The 18,257-nt window shown below is 44.6% G+C and overlaps 1 protein-coding gene across 2 annotated transcripts in view; it reads right to left on the reverse strand.

Annotated features, from left to right (window-relative positions):
* Positions 1–18,257, reverse strand: part of LOC121591594 (breast cancer anti-estrogen resistance protein 1) — a 116,585-nt gene that overhangs the window by 22,170 nt on the left and 76,158 nt on the right. For both annotated transcript variants that reach the window (XM_041912300.1, XM_041912301.1), the window contains one exon: positions 12,410–12,631. In XM_041912300.1, coding sequence (XP_041768234.1) covers positions 12,410–12,631 — 222 coding nt within the window. The remainder of the gene's footprint in view (positions 1–12,409; positions 12,632–18,257) is intronic.

Consider the following 18,257-nt stretch of genomic DNA (forward strand, 5'->3'; position numbering starts at 1 on the left):
GTGGTTTGTTTTTCATCGGTCATTAAGTTTCGTATCAAGACAGTAAACGACGAGCGGGGGTTAGGTCGATAATATGTTTGTTAAGATTCTGTTGGTTAAGCAATTGCAGCGTACTTCTTGCGTTAATACAGGAACGTTGAGATGCCAATCAATCGTATAAAAGGTATTGATCGTTGTTTTCTTACTGTGTCGGGTTTTGATGAGAATTCGCATAATCCACTTAATTCGTTTTATGAAATTAATTCAAATCGAATGGAATTAAACATTATCATACACAACAAGAAACTAATTCCATCAGCAACTATCAATTAACAGAGCTATAAACTAGGATCTACAGTGACAAAGTCAATTGAAATAAATACAGCGCTTTCGTAACGCCAATTGGAGCATGGCACCGCCGCCATGCCAGACGACGACTACCAGACCCAATAAAAATTAATTTCGTTCGTATTTGTATCACATTACCGATAAGTTACCGGTTTTTTTTAGTTTTGTTTTGGATCACGCCAGCCAATGCCAATGGAATTGAAAATGTCAAACCTTCCTGTGCTGGATCAGCCTAGCCACGACGACTGATAGTGAAGTTTGTTTACGATCGTTCGTAATGTGGTTTGAAGCTTTTGGCTGAAGGCGCCTATCAGCGAGGTGGGGGGTTCGGCGGTTTTATCAATAATTTGAGTCTTTAAAATTATTATGCCATTTTTGGATAAGCATCCAATAAGCTCACCGATTGGATTGTTGTTTTCCCCCACAGCTAATTGCCGAGGATCGGGACGCAAGTCTCTCGGTGGGTGCGTTCCAATGTTTGTTATTTAACCTTGTGGAAATACAAAAATTGGGACACATCCACACAGGGTGGTATGAGGTGTGTGTCTTTGGATTTGATCCAGTTAATGAATGATATGTTGCGGCTCGTTAAAACTTTACCTCGAAAACAATCCATTCCGTTTTATTTCGAGCCCGCCAACTCTCAGTTGGCCAATTGATGGATAAGATACGGAGAGCCTCTCCCGGGGAAGGCCGCGTAAGGCGATCCGATCAAGGGCGGAACAAAAGGAGCAACAATAAAACTTAAGCCGATTACACATTAACCACCGTAATCTTTTCTTTTTTGAGATACTCGTTTTTTGTAGTAGGTTTTTTTCGCCCAATATAACCTTGGCTGGTTTGTTGAAGTCATGATGCTGCTGTAAGGGAGCTTTGCAAGGCGCCAGGTGCTTTAGCTCCGATTTATTGCGCGTTCTCTGCGCGTGTCGGATGAGAAATTCGAACCAATGCACTTTGATTTGCTGTTGCTGCTGCTGCTACTGTTACCGGAACCGTGGACAGTTAATTGCCACCCAAAAGAAGCAATAAACTCCTCTCACACATGCACTTAATGTGTTGTTACCCTTGATATTTGCACGTCTGCACGGGATCTGTACGGTAACCGACTTATGCAGAGGTGCGCCGCCGAGACAAGGCTGCCCGACAAACAAAGACATCAGCTTTGGGTCAGTGGTGGTTTGTGTTTAATTAACTTTACCAACGGGAAAGGTGAGTAAACGCAACCGGAACTTTACAACATGGCCAATTCTTCACAATAAATCTTCGCCCAATGTATGACAAAGCCACATTGTGGCGATCTTTGTGCAAAAATATATTAATACCTTGAAGTTCCACCACCCATCTGTTCATAAATCGTTCGCCCAGTGTGGTCAAGGTGCAATAAACAGTGTGCAGAGCTCATTAACTGCTTTACACTACATTATAAAATCTTAGCAGCTTCAACCGTTAGGACACAGTCCAAAGTTTCTTTAACAAAAAAAAATTGCGAATGACTTAACGAAAAGAGTAGACGGCCATTATACAATAGCTGCAATAAAGCAAAATCTCTAACAATGATTTGGGACTCTCCTACCGATAGCGCGCAAAAAAGTTTGCGTGCCATTCTCTGCTGCTGTTCTGTTCCAGTCTTTCATGTACACTTCCTGTCTGCAGCGGCAGTCAGCGATGGTTCACACTTACAGGAGCCATTCCCCCGTTGGGTAACTTCTGACCGTATCCCGGTGGGAGTAGGGTGCGAAATTTGCATAATGCTCGAAATAAATTCTCTTGATTTTAGATTGAAATTTATGATTTGAAAGTTGCCTCGAGGCGGAAGGTGAATGCCGGACAAGAGCGCAAGCTAGATAGCAGACGTAACGCATATTCGCAGCACGCCGATCCGCATCAATAATGAGTACCAAAGTGTGAAACATTAAACAAGAACGAACGTAACGATGGAAAGAAATTCATCCAATTCGGTGGGTTCGATTTTTATGGCATTTTTCTACTCTCCGATCGAACTCCGATCAGAGCTGTCACTCAGCCGAGGGAAGCTGTTACGATGCCCGGCTTTATCTAGCGACTTAAGTAGGGCACAGGCTCTTCTTGTGACGGGTAGTGGAGAAATCAAGAAGCTACTCCTAGCGTCAGTATGACCAAGACGAAGACAGAAACAAACGCCCATTCGGGGGGAGTTCGAGATGTCGTTCAATTTTTACGACGCCACCAAATCAATAAAACAGTGTTGCGCTTACTGCTGCTGCTGCCCGCGGTTGTTGGGTGTAGGATTTCGCGGACAGGGAGATTCACCGCCGATCGTAAAAAAGCAAGCTACGCCCTCTAATGTTTTATTGCTTGTCGGCTGTTCGGGCTGCCGTTGATTGGAAATACATTTAGACTTTGTAGCACTCAACTAGGGAGTGTTGTTTTTGATAGGGTCGAACTGCTACCTTGAACGGTTTACAACATTTCTCTGCCCTACGCATTGAGTTTCGATCAAACAGTGTGCGGATTTGAAGCACAAAAACAAACTCAACGCAATCATTCATTTCACTTACAACCTGCACGGATTCTATGATCAACGTTCAAGAATGTTAAGGTCACAACTGAGGGGCAAATGGACATGTACAAAAGGCATGACACTTTTTTCTGCGAGTCATAAACTGGTCACAGTGCAACTACACAACTCCAAACCCTGGCGGGAATTAAAAGAGTAATGGACATTCGAACCACACTGTGCGTAGGAACTGTGGGACAAGTGTGGCTGCTGCCGTTTGCGCCGTCGATATCTTAAAGGAGATAAATTAGGATTTCAGCCGATTTGCATAAGTGGCAGGCCGGTACGTGGGACAAATGGAATGACATTAAACCGGAGCCTGGAAACTGGAACTGAGCGCGTCCGAACGGTGTTAAACGGTTCGTTTCGAGGTGGAGAGCAGATTAAACACCGTGCAAGGCATTCTTGGAAAGCAGGCGACTAAGTTGTTTTTAGTTTGTAAGTACCATATGGTAACACCAATGGAATAGATCTTGCCGCCCATACAGAGTGAGGTAGGAGACTATTTCGACAGATTGTAGTTACCTAAATCTGAGGCACACTTGCTACACTCGAAAGCGTGGGCATTTGTAATGGATCTCTATTAAAGGGAGATTGCCACTAATTTTCCCGTACACCTGGCACCAAACTGGCTTCATTTGGAATGGTGGACTTCAACTTCAGTCGCGGAGTGGGTCCTGAAGTACCACTTGCTTTTGGCGATTTCTTGACAGGTTGACCGAAGCAGAATCGATCGACTACCGCAATACACAGTTACGGCGGTTAGGTTGGGTTGGGTTTCTGGTCCACCATGCAAACAGGGGGCTATAACGGGCCGCAAAGTGGGCCCAACAAGACTTCTTGAACGAAAACCTCACCTACTCTTTACCCACACACACACACACACACACACAAACCAAGTGGACGCATATCACGGAAAGGTGTGTAAAATGCGAACGAGTTCGATGTCGATCATGCCAGGGAGAGAGTGTGGTCGGTCGCTAACGTTCGCACCTAACGCAAAACCAAACATGCGATGGAGTCTTCACGTCGTCTCCCGGGCGTCCGACATTATTTGCATTCGACCCACATGTTGGCAAAACCCGTGGCATCTTAAAACCGGACCAATTCTAATGACATCTTGGCGCTACGCTGCGGAAAGTAGTACATTCTCCTCCTTTTTGTGCCGTTGTTTGCCTTTTCTGTGGGTTTGCAAAGGTACATACAACGAGTGGTTGGACGTCGACCACAAGAAGTTCGCTGCGCTAGTGGCCCACTAAAACGGGCTTGGTGCTGCAGCCGGTTTTGCGTAGGGGGTAAAGGGTTTCATTCAGTGTGCCAGCCACCAACAAGCTTCGCAGCATGAATGAAAATCGTAGGAAAAATGAGTGGGTTGCACACGCAAAACCTACACCTTTTGAGGTTTTCATCAATTATCGGGTGTAATGTTCCGTAGTCTACTACCCACAGGTGTGCCAGAGCAGATACATTTTTCATTCATTTGATTTTATCGAGTAGTAAAGATGGTGGCGAAGTTAAGAATATCTGCATGAGTCTGCCATTTGACAGTAAGTGACACAACCACCAGAGCGCTCAATATGCTCAATATATATACTCCAGCAATTCTGCATCGTCATTAGAAATCTCCATACATTCAAAACAACTGCCACTCCACGATAGTTTCTTGGATTTGCACCATCACTTTCTATCGCAGAAACCTTTTGCCAATTCCAGCCAATTAAACGATGACTTCCAAGAAGTCGATCATGGAACCACCGTATGAAGCGATACATAAATTCAACACACAACAGTAACACGACATTCACGAGTCCTCCTCCTCCCGTTTGGCCGACATGACTCTTCGCGCCATCTTTGCCACACTGCATGCCGGCCGAGTTCTTCATATTTCTTCATTGACCTGCGCCATTACGCTGATCGTTTTGCAATTGCAGCGCACATTTGCATCGTATGCACTTGGTGGTGATTTTAGCTGGAGCATCGTTTCGAGGTGGCAAACGGCAGCATCGTTAACCATCGTCACCAATCAATTCCAGTAGCAGCGCGGAACATGAATCGGAACGTTTTAATAGGCCTCGGGTGTTGGGAAGGGAAGGTGTGAAGTTGCAATCGTGCCACTGGTTCACAGCTCTCCGGTGGTCGTCGCTGAGTTGTTTTCTTGCCATTTCTCGTAGATATTAATATTAATGGTAGCTGTTTGGTAATTATGGCAGCATAAAATCTGGATGGTGTGGCCGTAACGTGGCGGTGGTGGTTGTGGCAATTTGTACCGCCCGTTGTCGTAGATGAAGCGAACGAACGAACAGGCAAGGTGTTGCACGGAAATTAACGTTCAATCTCTGGAGGAACCTGCTGTAATGATCGTCTCATTGCTGAACGGAAAAGGCGTCGTTTCCGAAAGCTCTACACCATTTGCTGTGCGCACGTTGCTGCAATCCCCAATTTGGCTTGTTCACAGAATCTGTGCCGAAGATGGAGGTTTGGGGGTAATTGTATGATTGCAGATTGTTCAAAATTTATGAATATTCTTGCACACCAAAAGAAGAACACAAGCACCATTCTGGTGAAGGCGAAGCAAGACGCGCCCACTGGTTATTACAAACTCAGGGCGTTGTTTTAATTTTAAGAAAATCTCCAAGATCCTTGGGGAAAAGTGACTTCCCGAGACCAACGAACAACACCAAAGATCATGCGACCGAATGGTGCAGCAGGCGCGTATCGCGCGGAAATGGAAAACATTTTTACCGAACACCGCCCCCCTCCCCGAAAACCGGATGGAGATAATTAAAATCCTGCCAGCCGGAAAACACGCAAGAGAACATTTTGGCACCGTTCTTGCCATCCACTGGAAAAAAGGTGGACCGAAGTATGAGAGGGAGATGACTTAGGGCACGATAAAAAGGACAATGTGGCGGGTGTTTGCGGGTTATTACGTTTCGTTCGAATGGATTTATGTGCGTTACGAGAGTTAAATCATTACGAAGTTTGCAGCAGCGTCTTTTGGTTTACCTTTCTATTGGAGGGTTTGACTTTTTGAAGCACACTGGTTTTAATGGGTAAGCACTAGAGCGAGTGCACGTTCTTTAACGAGTGCTGGTGGAGCCGGGGACAGCCAACATAGAGAAAGAGTATACATAATTAATGAAAAGCAATTTGAATTATTTGCGCAGTTACAAAGTTTGGAAGGGAAGTGGCCAATTTGTCTAACGGTGGGCTGTGAGGCTTCAGCAGTGGCGAAATCGTGGGTTTGGCTACGGTTTGATTAATTACTGAGTGATTTCTCTTAACAAACATCAATTTAAGCAGGCACGGCAGTCGATGGAGACTCGTCTGTCTTTTGATCCTGCAAATATTTCACAATAATGGTATCCTAAAAGATGTATGTAAGTTCGGACTTTTAATAGAGATTGGAAAATGATAATAGCCGTTTTAAGGTACGCTCCAGGGGTGTCGAAATGGTTAACTTTATAGGCAGTAGGAATACGACAACGATGAATAATAGTAGAATCCCTATAGGACAGCGATCTTATTAGAATTGTAAAATGGGTTAGTATAAGGAAACATCGAGATATGCAAAATGAATTAAACAGTAGCAAGGTTCACAGGAGTTTCAGATCAATAGAATTGAACATGTGAGAGAAAATAAAGATTACATCAATATCCAATGACAAGAAAATTATACTAATGTGGATACAAACCATTAAAATAAATTTTAGAAAGGAAAATTATTCATCAGAAGAGAAAGAACATTTCCCTTTTTCTATACTGTACGATTATGTTTCCGCTTCTCCGTAGATTAGCAAACGTACATTCTAACACGAACCATTCTAACACATTCCGCGTTCCATCGATGCATCCATAAACACCAAAGCTGTTTCCCCATCTATTTTTGCAGACCATAATAACGTTGTGTTTGACAATGGTTTACCAACAACACAAGCGCGACAGTCACAGAAGAACGACTGAAAAAAGGAAAAACCAACCAACTTGTGTGTTACTGTCGCGAAAAAATGTTAAACACTGGCATTTCCGTTTGTTTCCCGCAAGTGCACCTCACCACTTCCGTTGGGCGTATGCCCGGATGAGCATGATGGTAATGCGCAAAAAAGGGCATTTCAAACAAGCGCGCGGCCGGAGATTGGGGATTGTGTTTGTAACACGTTTCAAGTGCTTAGACATACCAACGGAAGGAAGGCCACGACCCAGACCGAGGTAAGGGGTAAAAAATATTGCGTGAAAAACGTGCCTTTTAGACAAAGCTCTCTGGCAGTGGCAGATCCGGTGCCAAGCCGTTGCAGGAGGAGATGGGCTACGCCACAAACCGATAAGCTACCGAAAAGGCTTGTATTTTGCCGAGTAAAAGTATTCGAGCAAATCACTTGCTAATATCATTTGAAGGAAACAAACAAAGAGAGATGCTTTTTTCTTTGGTTAGCTTTTACCATGAAACTGAGATGCCTGTTTAAAGTCGCACAAGCTCAAGTGCTTTAAGAGTACGATGTTGAGCATCCGCAGGCAACGGAAGCTGGAATGTGCGTCTTGAAGGCACTTTGAAGGCAAATACACTTTCAATACCATGGAAAGCTTCACAATCAGATTCTGTTCGGGTGTAATCCAATTTTCTTCCCTCTCTTCGTATGTTCTTTGCTTCTGCTGAACGCTCCATTACACGTGCGTGACACCGATAAATGAGACTGGAGCTTTTTTGCCTTTCTTTTGCCTACCTTTCGGGCGCAAAAACCGGAAGCACTAAAAAGCATACGTAACGCACCATGCGAATGGACCAGGAATGACAAATGTAAAGGTACGTACACCGGGAGCGAAGATTAAACATTTCGTTTACTTACGATCATTTCCGTGTCCTGCCGTGCGCGTACGGGGAAGAAGGAATGCGCCATCTTCTACGTTCCCGGGGGCGCCATCTCGCGGAAAGCGAACGAGGTACCGTGTGAAGCGTGCGGAGAGAAACGTGGTCAGAGGTGAACCATAGCAAACAACACCAGCAACCAACACCTTCGGCAATTGGTGCAAACGGAAGTGTACGGTGGCGAAACAGCGGAAATGATAAATCTCTGCCTGCCCGCTCCCACAGCATTCCCGATGGAGCCACCTCCTACATAATTCGTATACGGAGACCCACCGGAAAAAGGGCGTGAAAATACCGTTTTCCCCAAAAAAGCTGGAACACAACTTGCTGAGCGAACAACGGGCAGCCTGCCTCGAAAAAGAATGCTAAATTAAGGCCATCAAACAACCTCGCAGAGCACAAGCCCGAACCTCAAAACAAACACCTTGATACAGTGGCACAGGGATAGCTGTGGCAAACAGTAGTCAGAGAGAAAGGACTGGAACGTATTCCTTTCATTTGCCTGGTTTCTTGGTGCGATTGCTATTTTTAGGAGCAGTGGTTCCCGGTTTCCGTGCCCTATCTCCTGCTGAATTCTTTATTAAATGAGTTCAATCTAAGGAAATGATTACTTTGGCTTCTACGTTACTGGAAAGGGCTGGGGGGATGGTTGGGATGTTGGTAATCCTTGGCGGAAGTGAAAGGTTAGATAAACCCGTCATTGGTCAGGGAACGGGGATCTTGGGTTTACTGCCTGACTGACAGCAGGCAGGATTTTAAATAAAGGATTCCGCATCGGAAGGGTTTATTCAGGGGTAATACATCACTTGATAGGATCTATCATTAAATAATGGGATGAAAAAAGCAGTTCTACTTTTTAGAATTCGAACCTTTTGAAGTGCAAACTGGTAACAATAATATTTCGGTAACGATTCCAAAATAATGATTCGAGAAAGATTTTCTTCAAGGTTTAACAAAAAGTATTAGGAATAAAACCCCGGAGGACAAAAAAAAACAACCCACCACTAACAACGGAACGCAATGAAAAGTCACGTACTTCCCATCGCCACACCAAACCGCCATTGATCCTGTCGAACGTCTTTACGACTTCCTATTGGTTTCGAGTTTACGACAAAATAAAACGGCACGAACGGTTCCGAACGATCCCTGGACAGGGTGAGTTGGGAATAGAAATGGAAGGAAAATTTCGGTCAAACTTGGTGCTCTTCCAGGCAGCGTTCCAAGGTGCCGGGGTATAGAAGAACAGCAGCCGCCGCAGAAAAGGTCATATAAAATAAATTGCTCCACAATGGTGATAGCATCGACGCGTGTTAGAACAATACGAATGGCAAAAGCTTCACAGCTGCCATTTTTGTCCATAACGATACCCCGTTGGCAGGAGTTTTATGTGTTTCACATAAAACCGTCCACTCATCACTACGCAGGCATGCGGCGGCAGGGGTTTTGAGCCATTGCGGTTGGCAGCAAATATGACAGCTGTCACTGGCAAGGCACAGCAAAGGTCGTCCACTTAGCACCACTATCATATATCGGCTCGTCATGATTGGAGAATATTTTATTTTCCCAGAATATGAACGGATTCCGGCCCGCCGGATACAAAAGTTCTGCTAATTCCATGTCCCTGAGTATCATCCCGAGCTTTCGTGTTTATCTGGCATCAAAGAAAGGGACACAGTTGTCATTGAGCAGATATGATTTTGGAAACGAATTTATGAGACTTTTAAACCCGATAAAAATTTGTCCCCTCCGAAGGGTCAGTTTGGGCGTGTCAAGAAACAAAAAAAGCACAATATCTTGAAGTATGTATAGGAGGAAAACGATCAGCAAGGGTGCGTATATACGTTGACCTACACGAAACTGCACATTTCGGACAATGCAATAAATCTTGAAGTTCAGCTCCGACCTACGACATCGCATCTAAGGCGAAGCAGGGCATGACTGCAGCTACTGTACCCGAGGGTGTGACCAACAGCAATACTGACGAAGTGAACCTTTGGTGAAATATATCTTTCGAAAGGCGCGTCTGCCTTCCGGGACGATTTGGTCCAAAGTTTGCAGAGTCTACACACAACTCGAGAATAGTTCTACAGTCAGAACTAAAATGTAGGCTAACCTTAACAAGGCATCCATGGCACAATAAAACTGTCCCTGTCCGGGAAGAGTATTGCAATATCCTCTGCAACCAGCATCATCTACGCAATGCGCAATTTATGTGTTCGCTGCATCAACCATCATGTTGTTTTCTCTTACCTGTCGAAATGAATAGACCCGCGCTAAAGGCACAAAACAATACTCGACAATAGAAAACAACTCTTGAAGCGCACACGTGTGTCCTTAATGAAACATGGTTGCTCAGGTACGCCATTGTCCGCTCTGTGACTTCTTCCATTACTGTCAACGGAGCAACCGGGGTCTGCGTATCTTTATTTTCTCCCCGCTTAGCCGCTACCAACAAATACACCTGGAAGGTGGTAGGCCACAGCACACGGCGACGGGGAAGTAAACGTTATAACGAGGCTAGAAAATCGGTCACCTGGTTGTCGCAATCGCGCAAACGATTGCGCGGTAAATAAACAAGCGAACCAAACTTCTTGACCTGGCCAGACAATGGCGCAGAGATAGCCGAACGGCTGCGCTCATACAGCCAGCGCAGAGGAGAGTTGGGCTTTGTTGTTCAAGTACACTTCAACCTTCTCCGGTGTCGACTCGGGAGGTGGTTGTGGTGCTGCTGTTTTTGTTTTATCTTTCCTTTCGCGCCCTGTCCAAGTTCTTCACCAAAGGGTCGTTGAATTCTTGCTGCTGCCCTCGGCGGAAAGTGAAAGTTTTCCAGCCGTTCTGTGTCCTTCCCTTCCACAACGGAACCTTCCCACAAGCGTGCTAGTAGGCGCAATTGGGACCGAGGCCACGGATGTGCTGTCGTTTACAACCCGTTAATGTACACCATCAGCAGTAGAACTTTTACAAATAACACTCCCCCCTTCCTACATATTTGGCGACCGGTCGGGTTGTGTTTGTGTTGTCGCATCTGACGGTGGCAGGTGCAGCCGCCTACCGAACAAATAACAAAACAAAAACCCCATTTTAACACCTACACCCGGTGCTACTTGCACCTCTCGGGGGCAAGGGTAGCATCTTCCAATCGGAAACTTTATCTTCTCGCCGCCATCTCGGCATACTTTTCAGTGGATACGAAGAAGAAGCATTGCCAAAAAGCTTCGCTGTGTCCTCCAATCGTCCTTGAATGTATGGAGCCGACAGCCCCCAAATGGGGGACATTTTTCGATTCTGATGTCCCGGGTACCGGGCGGAAGCTGTTCGAGGTCTGATTTATGCTTATTGATTTCCGCACAACTCGTTCAACCGCATCGAAGGAAAGAAAGCCATACCATGGCGGCCAGCGGAAGCGGTCCCACCATTCCATGATGATTGAGAACTGAACGAGCGTGATAAAATCGAACACGCACCGAAACGGCTTCTTTCCAATTTCTTTGTGAGGTGCTTCTTGCGCGTGGAGCTATTTTCCTGGTCCAACTGGAACTGGAAGTTAATTTTCCGAAAATCCTAGCACTACCGTAAAAAAGGACCTAAAACGGGAGCTGGAAGCGATAAATTGTAAAAAAGTACGTCTGATTTGTGGCAGACTTACTCACCCCCACGACCCACCACTCTCATGTTGATACTTTGAAGCTGTAAAAGCTCCGCCGCCTAGGAGATGAGTACAAATTTTGTACTGTCAGAACACCAAGGGCAAGGAGTAAGATATGGTTGAAGTTGTTCAAAAGCTGAAAACTTTTTGCATAAACCACTCACTGATGGCTTAAATTATGCGTTACTGTTTACGGAAGTTATCGGGGCGACGTAGCAAAGCAAGCAGTACATGTTTACATTGACAAGAAAATACTGCCGTTGTAAGTCGAAAGCCTTGATACCAAGAAAATAGCATTCGAGCCAAAATTTAATTTCATTTTACACCCGCTTTTATGCGAAAAATTATAAACAACAAAAAGCTTTTCCACCACATTAAGGGCAACTTTACGGCCGTGATGACTCGGACGATGGGTGGCGTCTACGCAAAATGTCTTATTTCTATTCAAATATGCGCTATCGTCGGGCAGAGCAAATGTCACCAAAACAATTTAATTTCCAGGATTCCTGCTTGGCAGATTGGGAGATTTGGATTGGGAGACACGCTGACATGATTCTGTTCCTTCCCGGTTAGCATTTGCAACGGTCCAAAGAGTCATTCCAATGCGTAAGGAATACTGCCACTAGCACGCACATTCATCCATCCGCAGTGTGACGCGGGTAGATTAACGTCAAACCACGAACTACGGATTAAGATTGTTATCTATGGCTTTGTATTCTACCAGCAGTCCCTGACTGCTAGCTTCAAATTCCTTTGCTAGGAACAGAACTACGAAGAATGCGAAGAACATTGTGCTGGTGGTGCTGGTCGATTTCAATGTCCAAACCCGGTCAAGATCCAACCGAGTCCGTGATTCGGCATCTGTAACCACGAAATCCTTCCCGGATCACTTAAGTCCTAATTACTGCGACAAATCCTGCTGCCGGACGTCATCCATTTCCCAGCGGCTTCAAGCGTCGTGCGGCACGATACAGAATCGAATGGAACCTTTCTCTCACTCTAGATGCATGCGGTGTTTACAAAAAAAAGAACCTACCTTGTTGGGCATGATGTGCCACGATCGCCGCTTGCCCTGCCGCTGGCTGCCTGCGCTGGTACTGCTGCACAGTGACGTATTTTCGTAGATTTCGCTCGGTATCGGACTGTTCAGATTGGTGGTCGAATCAATCGTTGGGCAGGGCGATGAGGCGGGCGATAGCGTGAAGCAGCCCGAATCGTGTGATTGAATAATTTTTAATCTGTTGCCGGGGCAGATACCCTGCAAAAACGGAAGCGAGAATGGGAAACATTTTGCATTAGTTTGTTGCAGAATAATCCATCGAGCTAGTTTGTAGTGTATCAGCGAAAAGGGATAAAAAACTATAATTAAATTGAGCCAAAAACGCAAACAACACACCACTGCGCGACGTTCAATTTAAGCCGCCGGATAACGTCGGAGTGCAAGTGCAAAACAAATAAGCTTCTTTTGCCCCAGAATGCTGCGACGCGTAGGACAATATTTGTTCCGAGCGGAAGTATGCAAAAAAAGAAGCAGACGTTGCCGCTGGAATCGAAATAGAAAATCCATTTCACCATAATCAGATAAACCCTCGAGAACAAACCTCCACTGCGGGCGGGTATCTACTATTCGCCGGTATTTGTTTGGCTAAGCAATCGTGTACAGCAGCGGCGAAGCGTACAACCCGAAACGAGATGCATTTGATGGTTCCAATGTGTGTGTGTTTGGGTGTACTGTGTGCGATGCGACTAGTATAACTTTCAGGCGCACCAACAGTTTGCCGATGGGAGATTTAGGATCTTCAAATAAAAATGTTCCGAAATGCTGTTGCGTGGGGAGAATTTTGTGGATCCCTTTTTCAAACCACTTTACCCGTAAATGGAAAACAAGCAGTTGCGAAAGGATGTCTGCGAGGGGGAAAAACAATCAATCGCCATGTAATCCCTGCCCGAGCTGTGCTGTGATACTGCAGCAGCCAAGGCAAGGTGGTTTAAGCGGACATGGTCGCTAAACTCAAATCGATACGGATCGGAAGTGGATTGATGTTGAGCTACGAGCTACGAAATTTGTAAACAAAAAAAAAACCCCGACAACTAAACCAACCAGTTTGAGGATAGACGGTTTGCATTTGAAAAAAAAACCAACGGATTCGGCCATTGTCACTGGCCATCGATTTCTTCTGTCGTCAATGGAACGGAACTCGGCATTCCGGTGCGGCGGCATCGTCCAGAACGTTTCCGCATGATGAGGCGCAAAAAAAGTTAGATTGTTTTTCTTTTGTGTGATGAGTTTTTGCACTCGCAACGCGTAAAGGGGGCTGTTGGGGGGCCAAGAAATCTTGATAGCTTTTCCGGATTTTCTCTGGGACTCGGGAGTTGGAGGCACCGAGCGGAATAGGATATCGTGTCATCCGGTTGGTGAGCAAGGAGTTCCGGAGTTGGTTAGCGTGATCCATTTTCCATCGCGCAAATGGAATCAAGCTCTGAGGCGTCTGTGGCGTCTCTGGCTTGGCTGCGTGGGGGTTATTGTTTTGCACTTTGAGTGGCATTGTTAGTTTTTTTGCTTTTTTGCTTTCCCCAATGATGCTGAATCTATAGGTGTAATCAATGTCATTCAGGGCGACATGGCACGGCTGGGCGTACTTTTTCTCCCTAAGGAGGATTGTTCTTTTTTTCGTTCTCTTTCTCTTCCTACACATCCATCAATAGCATCAAGATATTGAAAGCAGTGTTGAGATGAAAGGAAAAGGAGAGACAGCTATGATATACTTCCACTTCTCCGTGGCACTTCAGGTGTGAATTGGGGCATTCCAGGAAACGTTGGCACTTCCTTTTGAATTTTTGGTAAGATGAGATCTGACTAGGCTTTTCTCGAAATGAACAAATGATTCAGGTTGAGGAAGCGATTTCCAGAACCAAAACGAATGAGAATCATGTTTAGAAAATAATAAGATATTTTTTAAACTTCATCTTTCCCATAAAAGGCAACCTTATTCAAAGTTGCAAAAGCTCAACTACACAAGGTCATGCAGAAACAATATTTTATTACCTTTTCGCACACAAAGCACCCTCAATTTGTGCAAAATTTATGCGTAAGCACAATTCCAGCTGAAAGCACACGAAGAGCAAAGAAATGACACTGCTTCAAAATTGATTCTTACGCACGGTGCCTTCCCGAGGGCTTCCCACTTGGGGTGGAGTGCCGCAGCAGAAGTACACGATTTTGCAAGAAAAACTTTTAGAATTGAGTTTACATGTTACTTACGCTTTTTACACGGTAGCTTAGTGATGCCAAAGTTTTGCCGAACAACAAGCCGAACAGCAAATATGGCAATGTGTTTGATAAAACAGGAGCAACGAGAGAACGCACATGGAAGCGAAAAAACTTGCCACAACTTTCCAATTTATTGGAAAGGAAATTGAATTCGAATTCGTGTTCGAGATGGCATGGGTAGTGAAATGTTAACATTTTCCCTCCCATTTATCAACAACGGGCTCGCACCTTACCACTGCTGTCATAATGCGTTTGATTGAGTTGAACAATATATTGCAATAAACCAGAAGCAAAAAAGGGGAGAATGTAATTCAATTTGGCCATGGTGCAGTACGACTCTGGGTTCCATTTTTGAGCTCCTATTCCGATTGGTAGTGACTTAGCTTTCATTTATATTTTTAATTTATGGTCAATCATTTCCATTTTCAAAAAAAGTTGATTGATTGAAACTGTTGATGCTGATTGATTTTTTGATGGCGTAATCAAATATAACTCGTGTCAAATCAACTGTCGATGAATCTTCAGCTTAATTCAAAGTGTTGATTGACGTGAGCAATATGATGATTGTAGTAACATGAGTTTGCTTTCAATGTATTAAATTTCAAAACCATCAATTCCTCCACATTATCAAACGAACCAGGCATCACTAGTCTTTTGTAATATTGTTAACACCCAGCAGCCAGGAATTGCGTTTAATTTTCCTCTCCTTAAACACATTTTTCCTTTATAGCACGATTGCGCTCCCCATTCGCAACGAAACCGAACAATTGACTTACAATTTAGTACAAGAGCGTGTGGAAGAGTGGGTGGAATTATCTAGTGGAAAATAAACAACCCCTAAACTGACGGCTCTATGGGCAGGAAAAATCGTACAGAACGAAGAGCAAGAAAAAAAACACACATACATGAATACAAATTTGCGCGCTTTATATCCTGCCGAAGTAATCATCAGGGGAATGGAACGAGGAACATGTAGCAGAAGCATAGCAGCCTCGCTTACCAGCGTTCGCGGTGTACCATAAATAGATCCTTTTCTCTTCCATTTCAACGGCTAACACACCAGAAAACATATTGGTGGAGGTACATGTGTGTTTGTACATGTGAGAAAACCACATCCAACCATCTTTGCAGATCGAAAAGATCGTCTTACCACAACTCGGCGAAAGGAGAAAGATATACAGCAACTTCCAGGTTGAAAACAAATTCTGTGAAACCGTTGAAATATGCCACACATCAAAAAGAAAGAGCAGAAGGGAAAAAACTAAGGTTCGACAAGGGGGATTCCACCCCGCTGATAAGAGTGCGTCAAGATCCTTAGCGAGATATCGACGGGAGGTTTCTCGTCCGTTGAATGACAGAGCTAGATTGAATCCTCACGCTGTCTTCCATGCGGTTTATGAGAGACACAGTTCCTTACTGTAGGCAACAAACATGTAAGATTCACACATCCATGCACACACACACTCTTGGGCTTCAACGTCACTTCTTAAAAGGCAGCTAATGTTGTATCTTGTGTTTTATTCCGTTGTCCCGGTTGAGCCACGCGCAATGATGAACGATGTACACGCATGTGAGAATTCCCAAGCTTCTTGGTCCTTCCCTGGAAGGCGGGAGCTCAGCCAGATAAGAATTGGGAAGGAAACGGGCCCAGGAATTCGATACTGCCCGACACACGGGCAAGCATAGAGCAGGTAGAATCCTTCCAACAGCATACACAGAAGGCTACAGAGAGGCGGGACGAAAGCGAAAAACAATCAACACAATTTGTTTGCCGACTGTTGGACCAGTCTTCGTATGAGCATCTGATACGATTGAAGGGGGAAGAATCGTTGATATATCGGTACCATCCCTCACTCTTCCATCGACCGTTCATTGCCCGTTCCGGCTGTTCCGACCCAACCCGGGAACGGATGGAAAGATGCGGGTTTTCGGTGTTTGGACCAAATATTTGAGGAAAGGACACCGCAGGGCAGAAGGAGTGATAGAGAGATACGAAATCGTCCCAAAAGCGAAGTCAATCGCAAAAAGGCAATTGACTGCAAAGCTGTACACGATTACGCTCTCGTCTCCAGAGGGCCTCTGCTTGCGAAGGGCACTGAAACACTGAGCGTGTCAGCAGAAATGATGCCAGAGGGATGGTAATACAAACAACCGAAGCAAGCTGCAGTCTGCAAGAGATCGAGCATATAGACGACGGTTAATAGCCAATAGAATCACCATACAGATGGGATTCTATTAGACGAGATGAGCCCTCAAATGGCAGCTGCCTTTGCAGAAGGATGAAGTGGCAACACAACTGCTGTTGCTGCTGCTGCTGTGACGAATGTGGAGCGTTGAGTGTCTCTTCCGAAAGAGAAACATCGAAACAGATCGATGTACTTGTGTAGTCAATAAACCTTCAATGGTTTTAGGAGTTGTACACTGGAGGACACAACCTAAACATTCGAAACTGTTATTGTACATAGTTTTCGAGATGGAAACATGTATAACCCAAGATGAAATGTACTAAAAAAATTTTTTTATTAAAAAATCCTGCAAAACAAATTCTTTTAAATCAACCTTTTCCAAGAATAATCTATTCAGTAGGCAATCTTGTAAAAATGCTCTCGACTGCAACAATTCAAATGCATTAACAGCCAAAAAATCCCATTTGATCTTCCTGAAAAAAGGGAAAAGCACACGGCCACTTTGGGTGGCAGCAACATGCATCCGGCACGTAAAAAGCAATTATTGAAAATTCGTACCGACCGGGTGGCCAAAAACTCCTATAAGGGTAATTGGCGGCCAAGCGTGGAACGGGTGTGTGTGTGTGTGTGTGAGTCTGGGCCACACACTCTTTGCACGCCAATATGCACCGAAATTGCACCGTTTAATGGATTTATGAAGCACCCAAAACACACCACTGTAAAGCACTTTGGCATTATTGCATTTTAAGCGTTTTCAGGATTTTCCGTTTTCCCCTACCCCTCTCCTTCGTCTTCTCTTGTTGCAATTTTTTGTTGCTGTGCACAATTGTACAAAATGTGTAGCCGTGTTTTTTTTGTTGTTGTTATTGTGACCCATTGTCCCCACACAACACCGTTGTTGAAAAGGGAAAGAATTTGGAGAGGAATAAAATAAAAAGGAACAGCCACAAAAGTCTTATTCTCCTTTTTGCTTTGTTTTCCCTCCCTGTACGATGTACAAAATTAAATTGGTAGGCTTAATTCGTTTCACTAAGAGCATACGCATGTTTCCACTCATATATTTGGTTGTAAGTCCTGCGCGCTGCAAAAGTGCATCGTTCATTATCGAAATGGTTTTTGCTGCTTGTGTTTAACGGTTTTTTTTTCCTGGTTTGGGTTTTGCTTTGGGGAATATAATGCTCGAAGTGAACTATGCTGTTAAATCGATTCCCCTCGGCGGCAACGCCATGTTTCTGTTGATGAAGCTTGATTAATTTTGTTTGACATTCATTGGATACACTCTGCTCGAAATCCCGAGCGAGACAAATGAAAACATTAATCCCACGGGGAAGGGAGAACTAGACTAGCAAACATGTTCGGGGAAAGGCTTAATGGAAGAAAAACGACGGTTATTCAATACAACCCAAAAACCAAACGTGAAATTTTGT

The sequence above is a fragment of the Anopheles merus genome, chromosome 2L, assembly GCF_017562075.2.
Source record: "Anopheles merus strain MAF chromosome 2L, AmerM5.1, whole genome shotgun sequence".
Taxonomy (NCBI): domain Eukaryota; kingdom Metazoa; phylum Arthropoda; class Insecta; order Diptera; family Culicidae; genus Anopheles; species Anopheles merus.